This window comes from Delphinapterus leucas, chromosome 1 (genome assembly GCF_059928025.1).
Source record: "Delphinapterus leucas isolate spDelLeu-1000000601 "Yukka" chromosome 1, BTC_Dleu_Yukka2, whole genome shotgun sequence".
Taxonomy (NCBI): domain Eukaryota; kingdom Metazoa; phylum Chordata; class Mammalia; order Artiodactyla; family Monodontidae; genus Delphinapterus; species Delphinapterus leucas.
The window spans coordinates 150,320,387-150,336,173 of record NC_143129.1 but is presented as its reverse complement, the minus strand read 5'-3'; the positions used below and the strand labels follow the sequence as shown (position 1 = coordinate 150,336,173).

Below are 15,787 nucleotides of genomic sequence, written 5' to 3'. Positions count from 1 at the left end.
CTGTCACTCACAGAGCCCTTTTCGGCCTCAGTTGAACTAATGTTACCTGAATCACACCAGAACGATTTTAACTATCTAAGAGGTACTTAGAGTGCTAAAAGCTGAGGGTGACGTCTAAGCCTCGGTCTTTGACCTCTAAGAGCAAGGGATCTGGCTGAGGGGAAACCAAGACAGACGCTAGAGTTCACTCCTTCTCATATACCAGAGCCTTGCAACTAACTGGCTTTCACTGTTCTGCTACCCCTCACCCCCTTGGAATTCTCTGAGACTGCCAAGCCCTGGTTTAATAAACACCACTCTCACCCTAGGCTCGTGAATGTTTTATAAAGGGACTTTCTATCAACATATTTCCAGCACCTGACACAGTCCTGGCACAATGGATGCCCTTAATAAATGATGAATGAATGAAAGAATAAATGAATGCACATACACACAAATGAATCTGTACTTTATAAAGTAGAAGATCTTCATGCTTTTTGTGTCCTCAGCACTTATTTCTTTGGGAGAAGGCAAACAGGAAAGGGCAGGAAAGGAGAAAGAGACTGGTGTTTATTGAACACTTACAATATGCTGGTCACAGGGCTTTATTCTTTACATATGCTTCTTCCTTTAATTTTGACACCACGACAGAGGCTCCCAGCAAAGGGACTCTCTGGGTTAGAGAACGAGGTTCCTTCCCATCAGAGAGGGCGGACTCCCATGCTAAGGTCATACAGAAGGAAAGTTCTACTTTACAGAGAGATGTCCTTTGGGAGGATTAGGCTGAGGGGGTCACCCCCACATCACTGACAGTGAAGTCCAAGGGCTAAAGAAGGTCATGGTGGGCAAGGGCCCAGAGAGAGGCTCCCAGGACCAGCTGTCAGGAGACCCCTGGGAATAGGCTTGAGGCACTTTCTGGGCTTGTTCCCTCACCAGCAACGTGAGGGCAACACCCTATATCCTGTCTAAGCTCGTTCACAACTCCAGGGCTCCAAGTTCTAGAGAATTTTTTCTGTTAAATCCATCTTGTGTTTACTTGTGGAATGAATGAAAGAATGAATACTCAAATGAAGAAGTGAGTCAGCCAGCGAAGTCTCTCCAACAGCTTCTTATACCATCTTGCTGCTGCTCCTGCCCTTCTGCCCCTACCCTCCACCGGCTGCACCATTACAACTCCTGACTGCCAGAGGACCTGCTCGCCACTCCGAGGTGCCCCTCGGGCTCAAGAGGTCAGGCTCTGGCTCTCTGCCCTCTCCCATCTAAGGACTGTAGGATCCCAATGCCTGGGGAAGTCAGCACTGATTCTTTTTAAAACTGAGCATCCCTGACCTGTGGATGATCCAGCACCCAAGATGGACAAAGATCCTTGAGATGGGGCCCCTGGCAAGGTGGAAGGGAGAAAATACACAAGGGGAGGCCTCCAAGAGCAATGCTTGAGCTGGGCGCAGGGGGCGGGCAAGGATGGTGCAGCCCAGGCCACGCATCAACCCCAGGCTGGAATGTGCTGCTGAGAATCAAGGAGGGTCTTTCAGTCCCTTTCTGGCTCTTCTCTGCCTTGTTATAGGTTTCTTGGGGGTGTGTACAGTGCAGGAGCCGTTACAGCAGGGGGTGTTTTCCCAGACTCAATCAGAGAGCCTTCCACCTTCAAATGTTAGCCCCTTCCCCAAAATTCGGTACACTGCATTTCAATCACATGCTTACATGTTTACCTCCATCACTACGCCCTCCCCAGCTTCCAATGTCTTAGTCTTCTTTGTATCTCCCCAAGTCCCTAAGCCCAGAAAGCATGTGGTCAATGTGAGCTGACTGACTGAATGAACAAATACATATGTAACTCCTTTTCTCTTCTATGATAGAAGACCTTGAGAGGCAGAGAAGTTGGTTAACCCACTCAAGGTCACACAGCCAATTACTGGTTAGGAGAATCAAGAGTTAAAAAACAAATCAGTCTCTGTCTTAGCCCCTCCACGAAATGGTATGAAAAAGGAGCTAATGGTAATTCAGCATCAACAGAATGCCAGACAGTATGCTGTGTATCCCTATGCTGTGAGACGGGCATTATTATTTCCATTTTACGGACGAGAACACCAAGTCTCAGAGAGGTACCCTCTGCCTAGATTGCTCCTTGCTCTTCCCACCCTCTCACCCCTGCCTGGATAACAAAAATGCATCCTTCAGGCTCCAGCTTAGAAGTCACTTCCTTCAGGAAGCCTTTCTTCCCCGATCCCCCAAATTCGATGGATGGCGCTCCTCGGCCGTCCCACAGCAGAGCTTCTATCCCTGTGCTGGCACTGTGTCAGCGGCTGTCTCCCGTATCAAGCTTTGAGCTCCTCAAGGGGAGTGGGCAAGGGCGGTGTCCTGAACGTACTGAACTTTAACCACTAGGCAAAATGCCTGGCACACAGCAGAGGCCAGTAAATATCTGTGGAAGAAAGGAGGGAGGAGGGAAGAACGCAAGGAAAGAAGGCTCCCAAAGCCACAGCGTTGGGAAGTGGGGAAGTTGGGTTTAAATCCAGCCCTATCTGGTTCCAAAGACTAGGCTAGAACAGACTAGACTACATCCATGAAAACATACAAACTCCCCTTAGAGTAGGGAACCTTTTATTACACTCTTGTGGATTTATCTTAGAACTTGGCACATTATCATTTTCTGATTAACAAGTGCTAATCGATGGACTTTAAGCTTTCACAGGTCACGGAGAGCAGGTGTGATTGTCTGGGACACCCATGGTCCCTGGAGCAAAAGGCACTGCACATGGTGGATGCTTTACACATACTTGTGTCTTGAGCTGATTTATAGTCAGTCCATCCCACTGTGATGACGACAGTGACTCGGATCAGAGAAGAGCCAGCCACTGGCCCTCAAGACGACATTCAAGGCCTGTGGGGTGGGAGTGCCTGGAATGATCAAGACACTGAAACTATGGTCGGGGCCAAGTTTGTCTAAGTGTTTTAAGACTAAAGAGGAACATGCTGATACAAAATGCAGTGTCTTACTGCCCCAGAGGGTTAGGAGTGGCTTCTGGAGTTTAAACTCAGGTCATCATCATACAGAAGAGGCAGTTTCCCTGGGAGTTGAAATAATGACGTGGAGAGTTTTTGTTGTCAGTATGCTTTGTGCCCCTCCCACCCTCCACCCCAAAGAAGTTTACAGAAGGCGTAGCATACTGAGTGCGAGGAACATAAAAATTATTCATCCGAAGACCAGGACAACACTTTTTCTCTCTGAAAACCTCAGTTCTCTCCCGCCTCCCACCCCCACTCCAAGATCAATACAGTTTTCACATTTTTTTATAGTTAGGGTTTCTCTTTGAGATTTTATTTCGATAAAAAAATTTTAATAAGTTTTTACGTTGCACACCGCATGTGACCTCTGGTGTCGCTGTGCGCCTCTAGGGGCTATGATTTGGCAGAACGGCCAAGGCGGAGTCAGGGGGTGGGGACACGACTAGCCTAGGAGTTGGGGATACGGTTTGAGGTGAGCTCTGCCTCTGCCTCCCCAGGTGACTCTGCCTAAGTCCCAACCTCAGCTTCCTTCTCTGCGACAAGGGCATGAAAAGGCCTCTTGACCGACTCCCTAGGCCACCCTGAAGATCTACTGAGGCACTGCCTTGGGGACATACTCTAGGTAGTAAAAGGCACCTGTAAATATAAGTAAGGTAGCACTTCTATCTAAACATCAAAGAGAAATGAGGCTTTACATGTCAATCTGTTATCTAGATAACACAAACCTTCCTGCTTGAGTATAAAATTGCATTTGATTTAAACTTCGGGGATGGCACCTGTGTCTCTAGACTAGTCTCTTCCCTTTTTGAAGCCAAGAACACTGATGCAGGCTTATTAATGACTGTCCTCAGGGGACGTGGAGGCTATGAACTTGTGTTATACTGATTTGCTCAATACTGACTGGCCTCTAGTTTTTACAGTCCTGGATTCTTGTGTTCTGAAAGAGCGTTTCTGTCCTTTCCTCTCAGGTAAGGAGTCATTTCTCCCTGCTGGCAAAGCTGCTCCCTTTCAGGTTTCCCTTGATTCCTGCTTCTAAACCACGTCAGATGTGAATATCTAAAAACCTAGTTTGTTAAATTCAGTTGCAATATAAGAGCCTATCAAGTTCTTCTATGAGCAAACCTGAGGAGTTTTATACATCTTTACATTAATCTAAGGTCGTGTGCCTCCCTGCTCAAAAACTTTTTAATTTTTCTCATTCCTACCAAAACAAGTCCAGGCACCCCAGGCTGGTATAATTTTCAAGGCCTTCAATCACCTGTTCTTAAACTACAGTTGCAGTCTCTCTTCTCAACGCCCCAGTGAGACTGCTGCCCTCTGCTTCCTCTTGTGCCTTGAAAGCCCGCCCACCCTTCAAGGCCCACCTCCTTCCCGAAGTCTCCCTCAGTTACAAATAGCCTCGCTCCATCCTTTGAACTCTCCTGTCATCTGATCCACGTCTCTCCTGCGGCACTGATCACTTTCTGACTTAAAAGTAGTACATTTGCCGGGATGCTGTCTAGCTCTCTTTACTATCCTGAAACCCCCTTGGAGAGGTTTCCTATTTCCCCCGGTCCTGCCTCTTGCCACATGGATGCATAAACGAGTGGTGGCAAATACGCTGCCAGCTCTCGTTCTCTGAGCCCCATTTCTTGACGTTGCCCGCTGTGCTCTGGAGAGCTAAGGCTGCCGCACGCCGAAGCTCCTGTCAGATTGGATCCGAGAGGGGAGTGACTCTCCCTTGGGGTAACTCTGCCCTTCCCTCGCCTCAGGGAAGCTCGGCCTGCCTGTCCCCGGTGCCCTCCCGGAAGGGGGGCGGCACACGCCATGTCCCCGCGGGGAGTGGCAGGCGGCCCGTGGCGGGAGCACTCACCACTGCCCAGCCTCAGGAGCAGCACGTCCTGCAGCCTCCGGTTGAGGTCGCGGAGCTCCTTCATCTCGGACACCAGCGCCCCGTACTCCTTGAGCTTCTTAGCCTGCTGAACCAGCTGCCTGCGAGTCCGCTCCAGCTCCTGCTGGAGGTGGCGCATCTCGTCCTGCTGCTGCTGGTAGTTGCGCAGCAGCTCCTCATACAGAGCCCGGGGCACACCGGCGTCCTCCAGACTGTCCATGTCCTCTGGGCCCGGTGAGGCCTCCACGAAGACCTCTTCCGGACATGTGCTGTGGCCCAGGCTCAGGCCGTTCTGCTTCTCCAGCCGGGCCACCACTGCCTCGATGCTCTTGTGCGCCACTTCACTCGGCTTCCGCCCCTCGGGTCTCTGTGTAGGACAACGAGAATCAGTTCAGGCAAGGGCAGCTGGGACTTTCTTGGGCTGCGGCTCAATATTTCCCCAGACAATCCTAGAATCACAGAACCACAGAACATCAGTGCTTGGAGAAACTTGTGCAGACACGTAGTCAAAGCCCTTCACTTTACAAAGGGGGAAACAGAGGTCCAGAGTGGGGAAGGGTCTCGCCCCAAGTCACACAGTCAGTTAGTGGCAGAAGCAGGACTCTGGTTTCCCAGGCCAGCACTTCTTCCGTTCCATCACTCTGCCTCTTGGGTGCATATTATAATATCATGACTGCCCTCCCCAATTCCCCAGGCTCCCACCCTACCCATAGGGCCCAGGCAGTGATCTGCTCACAGGGAGTATTCAATGTGTATTTGTGGAGAATCAGTAACAAATCAGGCCAGGCCTAGCCATCCCAGGGGAGCCATCACTCAAATCTCTTCAACAACAAAGACATAAAAGCCCCTCCCCCCTGCTCCCCCCCACAAAAAAAAGGGCATTCCACCAAGTAAACTTTTCCTCAAGAATGCTGTAGTTGGGAAGGATGCTAAGGACTCTAATCTAGAGCAGGAATCATGTCTTATTTTCTGTTCCTCCACTGCCTACTCAGAACTGGCACTTGGCAGGGGCTGGATAAATGTTTACGTAACTGAAAAGTTCAAAGAACGCTAGCACTGGAAGGTTCTTTCTGTTGAACTCCCTCATTTTACAGGTGAGGACACTGAGGCTCAGAGAGGGGAAGGACTACACTCAGGGTCACACAGTGAGCTACAGAGAGAGTCAGACTCGGAACCTGAAGCCCGACTTAGAGCACTAGGCTCCTTCCCCCACATGTGTTAGCCTCTCCTTGGACTCTGGCCAAGTTGAAGCTCAGCAAGAAGTGGATACAGAGAGGACAGTTTAGTGAGAAGACAATTATCTAGGACTACCCAGGAGTTGGGGTTTCAGCTGCCTGAGGCCAATTCCAGCTCAAGTGGACAAAGCTCCCACTGAGGGGAAGTGGGAGTTAGAGGACCAGTGCAGGAGGGCTATAGGAGCTCTCCTGATGGGGGCACTTGTGGGAGATGCAGACAGCTGGAGATACCAGATTCCAGACAACTTAACTGTGTCCGGTCAAGCCTGCCTTAACCTCTCAATGAGTTCCTGGAAATTTTGGAAAAAAAAAAAGAAAACATGACTCTGAGATTAGGTTACACGACAAAATCCTATCCTGTCATTTATCCACTGGGAGAAAGTGCTGCTGGTAGTCTAGATGAGTTTATTCATTAAAATTGTAATGATCACTTTGGATATCCGTCTGCCTCACTACACTGTGAGACCACTAAGGGCAGTGACCATGTCTGTCTAATCTCTATGACCCCAGGAACCAGCAAGGGGCCAAGGCCCATAGCACGGGTGCAATGAATGCATGAACTAAACTCAACTGCATCTTTTGGACTATGCTTTGGGGATGTCCTTGGCCTGTGTCCAAAAGCAGACTGCAGTCAGTGCAGAAGGCATCCCTCTTCCTCCTCCCTTCCTCCAGGGCACCCATCGTACAGAAAAAAACATCTGGCTTATCGAACAAGATATTCAGCAGGCTTACAAGCAAAGGCTGGAGAAGAGCAACTAGGGTGCACACCAAAGGAAATGCAACCTCACGCACAAGTTTTCTTCCAACCCAAGGTCACATTAAGCCCTTTGTCTGAACCTGGCGCACCCCATCTCCTCGTGAGTCCACCCTTAGCTTTTTGGGGGCAGCCTGATAGTGACTGGCTCTGAACTGCTGCCCAAGAGCAGCCATGTTCCTGGAGCCTAGCAGTGACCTCTCCGGAGCTGGAGGCCAGACGGAAATGCACCATTCCCAACCCTTAGCAGCGATGACACTGCACAGATGGTACAAACAGGACAGCGCTCCCTGGAAGGTCAGCCAGCAGAGCAAACTCACGCTAGCCGTCCCGAGCCTCTCCCAACGTGAGAAAGTCACGGCCTGTGACACCAGGGGGCATTTACATGGGCAGAGGAGGCCAGACTGGAATTCTTTAGCTATAAGAAATCTGAAACTGCTGTCCCACACTTCCAAAGAAGAGGAAAGATGTTGTTACCTTGATGTGTCTAAGCTGTAAATCTTCTTCCCCGTAATCTTTAACTTCCCCATCTTCTTCTACATGATTGAGAGAAAGTTTGGGGATTTTTATTTTCTTCTGCATCACACTGTTTTCAAGGTCAGATTTGTCTTCTAAAATGCATAGCAAGAGAATAAGGTTCATTATGAGTCAAAATGCTCAAAATGCCCATAACCTCAAATACTAGAGAATGTCTGAGGCCAGACCAGTTAAAAAGGAAAAGCAAACAAACCCAAGACATGTTTGTTCCCTTCTACATGCAGGGCTCCTAGTAGCAGCAGCACAGATCAAACTCTAGGATCAAGGGTATATGCTAAAGGCACCACCATAAAAAGCACTGAAATAGCTCCCAGTGAATTTGCTGAGGGGTTTCCCTAAGTATATCTTCAAGGGTGGCCTTTTATGGAATTCTAGAATCTTGGAACTGGAATGGCCCTTAGATTGCTATCTGGTTTTAACTTAACTAGCACATGAATCCCTCAACAACCGAGATATTTCTAAGCAAATGATCTCCCAGGAAAACCTGGTGGGTTTCTGCCCACTCAGGTACTGATGAGCATGAAAGGATGATAGCTCTTACGGAGATAAAGCCTGAACTGGAGCTGAGGTACAGCCTCCCCACAGCCCAGACACAAGACAGGCTGAGTTAAGACAGATACAGGAAGAGTAACTAGCAACATTTACTGGTATCAGATAATGAAATGACAGAGTTTGGGGGGCCTCAGTGACCAAGTGGCCCAACTCTCTCTCATCTTACAGGTGAGGATGGAAGGCGCGTGCCCAGGGTGTGAGTCTGAGGAAGAGGCAGGAGTGGGAAACAGGCCTCTGGCAACTCAACCACTGCTTACGTGTGATAACAACACACACTGACGTGCATTACAAACTACAAAAGTGCTACACAAATACAAAGGGATACTACTTCTCCTCACTTTCTTATTCTTTAAACTCAACTTCAGATAATCTGAAAGAGAATTATTTTTCTCTTGCACAGATTTCAAACTTTACTTCCCAGATCTGTCTCTCACTGTAGATGTCAACAGTAAAAATTCAAAGAGGACAGTTCCAGAGGTAGAAACTCGAACATGCTCTGGAACTGGCCCTTGTGGTAAATACTTTGAGGTCCTGTTTTCCGGGCCTGAACTGGGACTCTGGGAATTACTATTTCTTACTCCTCAAAGGTTCCCACTGCTGCTATATCTTAAATGTAGTTTGTAGCATGTTGCCCAATGCTGGATGTAGCATGTGGCCAGGGAGTGGTTAAGTTCTGTCTCTCAGGGTCTTTATGTGTGAGTGTGTGTGCACATGTATGTGTGTGTGTTGAACATGCTCTTACACTTCGCCCAGTCCAGGCTTCTCTCCTCACAACTTGTTAGCAAAGTTGAAAAGGAAGCCTGTAAGCACCTAACTATTCCAGAATGCAGTCAAATGCCAAATCTTCCTGAATGTACCTTAGGAATGGAGCCCCAGCTGGTCAAGGGTGGGACTGCAGTATCAGAGAGGCCTCAGTGTGAAGCTCAGCTCTTCCGAGACAGGGCGCGAGGAGGGAGCAACAAGGTCTTAATCGCATGACCTCAGGTGTCTCCTCTATAAAGAAGTATGGGGACGACAGCGACAATGCTTCACACACTTAACCACACAGCATGGCTGGTACACACTAGGCACTCAATGAACAGGGTGTAAAAACTGGTATTATCAACAGGCTCAGAATCGTTTTATTTCCCTAAGCATAAGGTGGATAAAGATACAATTAAAATACAAAAACAAAGGAATGACTTAAGAAAGGTATCTAGTGTAAGGGAAATGCCCCCCAAAAGAGGAGGCCATCTTGTTAACAACCCCTCCTGATCAGAGATGAAAATGCCCTTTCCCACTAGTGGGGCAGCAATCCTAGGCTTCTAGTTTCACAAAAAGGCCAGTTCTTGTTCTTGTTCTCTTTGTACCTATAAAATACACCCAATGGGTTAGGCAAGAACAACAGCAGGGACCGTGGTCTTTCTAAAAGAGCAGTAGCTCACCTCCTATAAATCACTGTCCATTCCTTCTAAGTCAAAAAGCTGCTAAAATATAAAACCTAAAGAAGGTGCTCCAAATGAAATTATCCTGAAATGGGATGGGTGGGTGTGTTCACATGTGAAAAAAGAGGGAGAGAAACTGAAAGGGATATAGAGGATGAGAGGGGGGTGTTAGGACTTCTGAATGTGTTGAGGCAAAGCTCCTGGGTTAGCCTTCAGTTTGACAAGGTCAAGGGCAAAAATTTGAGATGTAGCCACCGAACTAGAAATGACAAGCTATGCTCTGCCTCCCTGAGCTGAAGCTCTGTAGCTGAGAATCATGCTGGTATGGAGAGAAGCAGTCATTCAGGCTCACAAAACTGGGCAATATTTCAACTGGGAGCAATCCTCAGATCATTTCACTTAACCCTTTCAAAATGGAGACGAGGTTCCAAATGGTAAATCCATGCATCCGTCTACTCCGCAGTCAGGCCCAGGGATACAGGGGGAGCAAGACAGGCAGGGTTCCCATTCTGGTGAGCACATCATTGTGCAAGGTCACAGAAGTTAGTGCCATAACATGAACAGTATGAGAACTCAGACTGTGCAACCGGAATTCAGAGCTTTTCCTCCTATGCCTCCGCTTAACATTTACTGAGAATTTACACTTGCAGGATCTGGCTGGGGCCCTGGGGCACTGAGAATGAACACCTGCTTAGGGGACACAAGATAAAAACCCACGAAAAAGAAAAGCCCTCAAATAAGATTGAGATAAGATCTCAAATGCTGAATGTGAATAAGGGGAAAGTAACTGCTATAGGATCTTGGGGGCAAGGGAGATCACTTTGGTCAGTGTAACCATGGCAGGCGTTTGAGAGGAAGGGCCCTTTGAACTAGACTCCTTACTTACAGGGTGGTCTTGAGTAACTTAATTTACTTCTCTGATCCTGTTTCCTAATCTGTGACTTGAAGTAAATAATTCCTACTCACATTGCCAGGATGCCGTGAAGATGATCAATTCTGTGTGTTAAGAACTTGAGCGGAGTGAATAGCACTTGGACCGTCAGTGTACATAAAAGGACAGCCATTTACTGATGGCAAGAAGAGGGGTAAAGGACAGAAACCAAAAAAAAAAAGATTGCAAAAACATTTAGACCGGAATGGTTACAAAAGATGGTTCAGTTATAGGCAGGAAGAAAAGGTGAGAAAGAAAGTTAAGGTGGCTGGGGCTTGGAGAATAACTGGCCTTGAACGCTAAGGTAAGAAGAACTGAGGTTCAGCCTGCAGGTGTGGAAAAGTCAGACAGCCTGGATTCCAAGTCCAGTTCTGCTACGTGGTAGATGTGAGAAGTCAGGCAAGCTGCTGTGTCAATGAGCATCACTGATCTCTTTCCGTAGGAAGGGAGACAGAATATTGACCTCAAGTGGGATCAAATCAGCTGAGTATATGTGCCTTGAAGGCAACAAGAGTGGTACTTATAGCAGATGACAAAGCTCAGCAGAGCCTGCGGCTGGCCCAGGGCTGCTGCAGGCTTGCCCCTGGAGGTGGAGGCCTACTCAGCCACCTGGCTTGAGAAGGGAGACACGTGAGAGAGCCTTACTCCCCATATGATGACAGGGGCCCCCAACTCCCACTGGCTATACCCAAAGCTCCACGCCCCCTCCATCTAACTGGAATGCCCCCTCCTTTCCTTTCTGTTAGACAAACTCCACCTAACCTCCACTCAGTTCCTCTTTCCTCCTCTAAGGTCCCATTACACCTTATACATACCTTCTCTGTAGCCTATTTTCTTACTATGTTGCAATCACCTGTTCTGAGGTCTGCCTTTCCCACAGGAGTGTGGGTAACCACAGGGCAGGGCCCATATCACAGGCTTGGCCATACAGTATAGAGGCTCATCAAAAAAAATGTTTAGTGAAAGAATAATAAAAAGAGGCTATACCAGTAAGCATATGAAAAGATGCTCAAAATCATCAGTCATTAGGGAAATGTAAATCAAAAATAGTACTATCAGATATACTTCATACTCACTAGGATGGCTACAATCAAAAAAAGAAAAGAACAGAGAATAAAAATAACAAGTGTTGGGAGGATATGGAGAAACTGGAACCCTCATACATTCCTGGTGGGAATGTAAAATGGTGCAGCCACTATGGAAAAGAGTTTGGCAGCTCCTCAAAAGGTTAAACAGAATAACCATACGATCCAGCAGTTCCACTCTTAGGTATGTACTCAAGAGAAATGAAAACATGTTCATAGCCACATTATTCATAATAGTCAGAAGGTGGAAACAAGCCAACTGTCCATCAACTGATGAATGGATAAACAAAATGTGGTATATCCATGCAATGGAGTATTATTCAGCCGTTAAAAGAAATAAAGTATTGATACTTGCTACAACATGGATGAATCTTGAAAGCATTATGCCAAGTGAAAGAAGCCTGACAAAAAGGCCACATAATATATGATTCCATTTATATGAAATGTCCAGAACAGGTATATCCACAGAGACAGAAAGTAGATTAATGTTTTCCAGGGACATAGGGGAAAGGGGCAATGAGAAGTGACCACTTAATGGGTAACAGGGATTTCTTTATGTGTGATGAAAATTTTCTGGAATTAGATAGTGATGATGTTTGTAGAACACTGAATTGTACACACTCTAAAATGGTTAACATGGTGAATTTTGTCTTATGTGAATTACACTTCAATTAAAAAATAGGCTACCACTTTTAGAATGTCTATTACCGACCAGATGCCACTATACGGCTCTTCACATATATTACTGTACTTCCCAACAACCCTGCAATCAGGTATTAGCTGCATTTTTTTTCCACAGAAGAAGAAATGAGACTCAAAGAGGGCCTAAAGCCACCCAGATGCGAAGGCACAGAGCCAGGATTCGATCTAGATCTCTTTGCCCCCCAAGCCCACGCTCTAGTCTCTCTAAAAACACATGCCTGAAATATGGTTGAGCCATATTCATAAATGCTGAACGAATGAATGATGGCTCTAGATAAGGACATCTAAATTCCCCAGCCTGAAGTTCAAAGCAGAAGACCACTTTACTCCTGCTCTCCTGCCACACCCCTCTGGCCTCAGGAAGTCCCCAGATAGGAATAACTATCGCGAGGCACAACGAATTAGGTTGTAGGCCAGGGCTCAGGGTTTGAATGGGTCCTTTGAAAGGGTAGACTGAGCAGTGCAGGAAGGTCTGAGTGACAGAAGTAAGTTCCTGAAAGGAGCAGAAGCAGACAGTCCCTCGAGTCACATGTCCCCTTACCTGGATCCTGGCTGCCCCAGTGCTTGGCCAGGGGGATCTTGAGGCCCCTCTGAGAGGTAACTACCTGCTGGCTCCATCCTAATGCCCATCACCCTCCTCCCTGCGCCGTGCTCCCTGGATGAGGGCTCAGGAAGATCTGAGGCCTCCACTTGTCCTTTTCTGCAGTCACTGTACATTCACTGAGCCCCTGTTCTGTGCTGAGCACTCTGCTAAGTGGTCCTTGCCTTTCGGATCCTTACAACCCAGGATGTGCCAAGAATCCCAACCGGAATAGAAGGCTTGACTTCCTGAGAGATGTTGGCTCATGTGGGGGCAAACCTCCAAGCTCCAGGCCTTCCTAATCCTAATCCCAAATTAAAGGTGGTGCCTCACATCCGCACCTAGTCCACAGAAGATTACGGAACACTCAGTGTCACCGTAAAAAGTGGAAGAACTGGTTGGGAGAGGGAGGCCCAGGATTTAACAAAAGCAGCCCAGTCTTTCCAGTCAGGGAGTCCTGGCTTGGAATTCTGCCTCTGCTACATACTAACTGTGGGAACTTGGGCAAGCTACTTCACCTGTCCGAGTCTCACTTTCATTATCTGTAAAGTGGGGATAATAAACTGTTTTCCAAAAGGTAGTGCATATAAAACACCAAGCACAGTGCCTTTCTTGTCCCAGGTGTTCAGTGAATAGTGGCTGTGAGGCTACCCCTGTGGGCTGTGTCATTGGCTTTTATCCTGTGGCAAAGACACACGTACCCGACACAGATTGAGACACGATGAAAGAGATGTTTGGGGAAGATTAACGTGGCAATGGCAAGTAAGATGGATGAGGTGTGAGGAGGAGACTGAACACAGGGTGACAAGAAGCTATAACTCCTGACTGGTCACATTAATGAAGGTGAACGGTGGTGTGGATCACCTAAGACAGCAGGTAACTTCATGCAGCATTTTAATGTGGCTTTGGAGTATGCTTCTGGCTTTGCATTCCAGGAAACCACAGAAGAAATTAGCAGGAGACTCAAAAAGGATGAGTCAACCCACCTCTCTGGTCAACCCACCTTTGCAACTGCTCCAAGCTTAAGACCAAGTAATCAGTTTTAGTGTAAACAGAAATAAGTATGTAGCCTCCGAAGAGATAAACTTCATTGATTCTAACTTCCTGATTCTTTTGTTTCCAGGGCAAGAAAACCACCAAGGATTTGGGCATCAACTTTCTCCTTCTCCTTTCCAGCTACTATGCTGTCAGCTAACTGCATTCATCTTATTCAACAAATACTGAGTAAGCAACTACTATGTGCCAGGCCCCACGCCAAATTCTTTATTAACATCAATACATTCAACCCCCATAAGGATTCTATTGAAGCAGAAACTGAGGGTCAAAGAGTGAGGTGGCTTGCCTAAGACACAAAGTTATTAAATATCAGAGCCAGACGTTCCAGTCAGGCCTGCATGTCACTCGGGCCCTGGTTCTATCATCTAACTATCCTATAGGAACAAGAGAAAAATGACCAAGTTGCTGTAACTTCCTCAACTGAACTAGAAGGCACATATAATATGGTGAGTGTGTCAATATAATTTCCCCAGTGCCAGCTTTTTTCCCAAGCCTTTGCCTACATCCAGGAGAATCCTGTGATCAATGCCCAAATTGAACTTAGTGTGACTTGATACCAACCTCCTGAACTCCAAGCTTATCAAGACCACCAAGCCCTAAATAACCCCCAAATAGAGCCCCTATTCAAAGCCATAAAATACGGTAGAAGCTGCTCTTCAAAAATATAGAAGAACTTGGTATGTGTCATTAACCTGAGAGGGAGGAACATCCCATTAAACTTACCACTGGAAAAAAAAAAAAAATGGAGGCATGTTTAATGAGCAAATAGTGTTTTAGAAAAGAGGCCGGTGGACAGGAAATCCAATGCAATTCTGTCTTCAAACGTGAAGATACTCCTGAAGAACTTGAAATACAGTTAAAATGGGAGAGGTACTGTCTTGACTCCCATTTTACATAAAATCATGCTGGATAATTAAAAGAATCCAATGTCAGAGTTTAACGTGGTGTGGGCTTGTTAGCTATGATGAAGTTCTGAAAGGCTAAACATAAACTGTTTTACATAGGTTTTGTCTTATTTAAAAAACATCTATATGCAAGTTTAAAGTTCTTCATCTGTGTAAAAACCTTGCAAAGTCTTATGTTTGCATTAAAAACAGACATGCCACAGAAAAGGCATGCATATCTCATTCTCTGGCCTGTGGCGTTTGTTTTTTTTAAACTCCAAGGCAGACAAAATTCTCAAGTTTCAAGGATTGTATCTAGCCAAGACAACACGAAGATGAGTGCCCTGCTGTGGTAAAGCAGAAAGAAATCAAGAGACAGGGGTTCGAGGCCTGGCTTTGTAACTCACTCTCTGGGTGACCAGTTACTTCCTTTCAGCTTTCTTTTCTGTAAAACATAGGGACTAGACTAGAAAACCTTAAGAGATCCTTCCAGCTGTGTGATCAACTGGCCAGCCACAGGGAATTCCACTTCTCTTTCTCTTCTATGCAGTGCCGGGCAAGAGTAGATGATCTAATCCCTCCAGGTGGGCTCGTTTGAAGAACTGTCCTGCTGAGACCATCCGAAAGGGGAGAGAAGAACTGCCAACCAGGTTTCAGTAGGTCTCCCTGCTTTCACTCCCATGGCCTCACTGGCCTTGGCACAGGGCTAGGGCACAGACAAAACTAGGAACCTCATCCTTCTGACTCATCTGTCTAGCTACCCTCATGTGCTTCACCAGGCTGTTGCCAGGGTAATAAGTGGCCCCGCCATAGGGTCACAGAGGGGCAACACATGGGGGGAGATGGTAAGCCCTTCATGCTAAAGTCAAGCCACAGGAGGATTCACAACGCCCACAAGTTAAATTTTAAACGTGTCTTCTCCTTGGTCCTCTAAATCGCTCCTTTCCACAAATGGTGGCACCCACGACTAAGCGAGCTGTTCTCTCAAGAATGCTTAGCCACCACAGTCCTTATCAGCTACCTATATTTAATGAGTACCTACTACGTGCCAGATACTTTTCCATATTACCTTGCTAAATAACATAGTGGGCAAGTCACTCGTTACCATCTCTACGTTACATTTGAGTACCTGAAACTCAGAGAAGTGAAGTAATCTCCCTAAGGTCACACAGCTTGTAAACAGCAGAGTCAC

At 47.0% G+C, this 15,787-nt stretch overlaps 2 protein-coding genes across 4 annotated transcripts in view; both read right to left on the bottom strand.

Annotated features, from left to right (window-relative positions):
* Nucleotides 1-15,787, bottom strand: part of AGBL4 (AGBL carboxypeptidase 4) — a 590,265-nt gene that overhangs the window by 233,751 nt on the left and 340,727 nt on the right. The window lies entirely within an intron of this gene.
* The window catches only part of BEND5 (BEN domain containing 5), a 47,757-nt gene that overhangs the window by 24,749 nt on the left and 7,221 nt on the right, over nt 1-15,787 (bottom strand). For all 3 annotated transcript variants that reach the window (XR_002644821.3, XM_022575644.3, XM_089923049.1), the window contains 2 exons: nt 7,322-7,455; nt 4,838-5,222 (listed from right to left, as the gene is read on the bottom strand). Coding sequence is in view for 2 of the 3 variants with exons in the window: in XM_022575644.3 (XP_022431352.1) it covers nt 4,838-5,222; nt 7,322-7,455 (519 nt within the window). In the remaining variant the exon portion in view is untranslated. The remainder of the gene's footprint in view (nt 1-4,837; nt 5,223-7,321; nt 7,456-15,787) is intronic.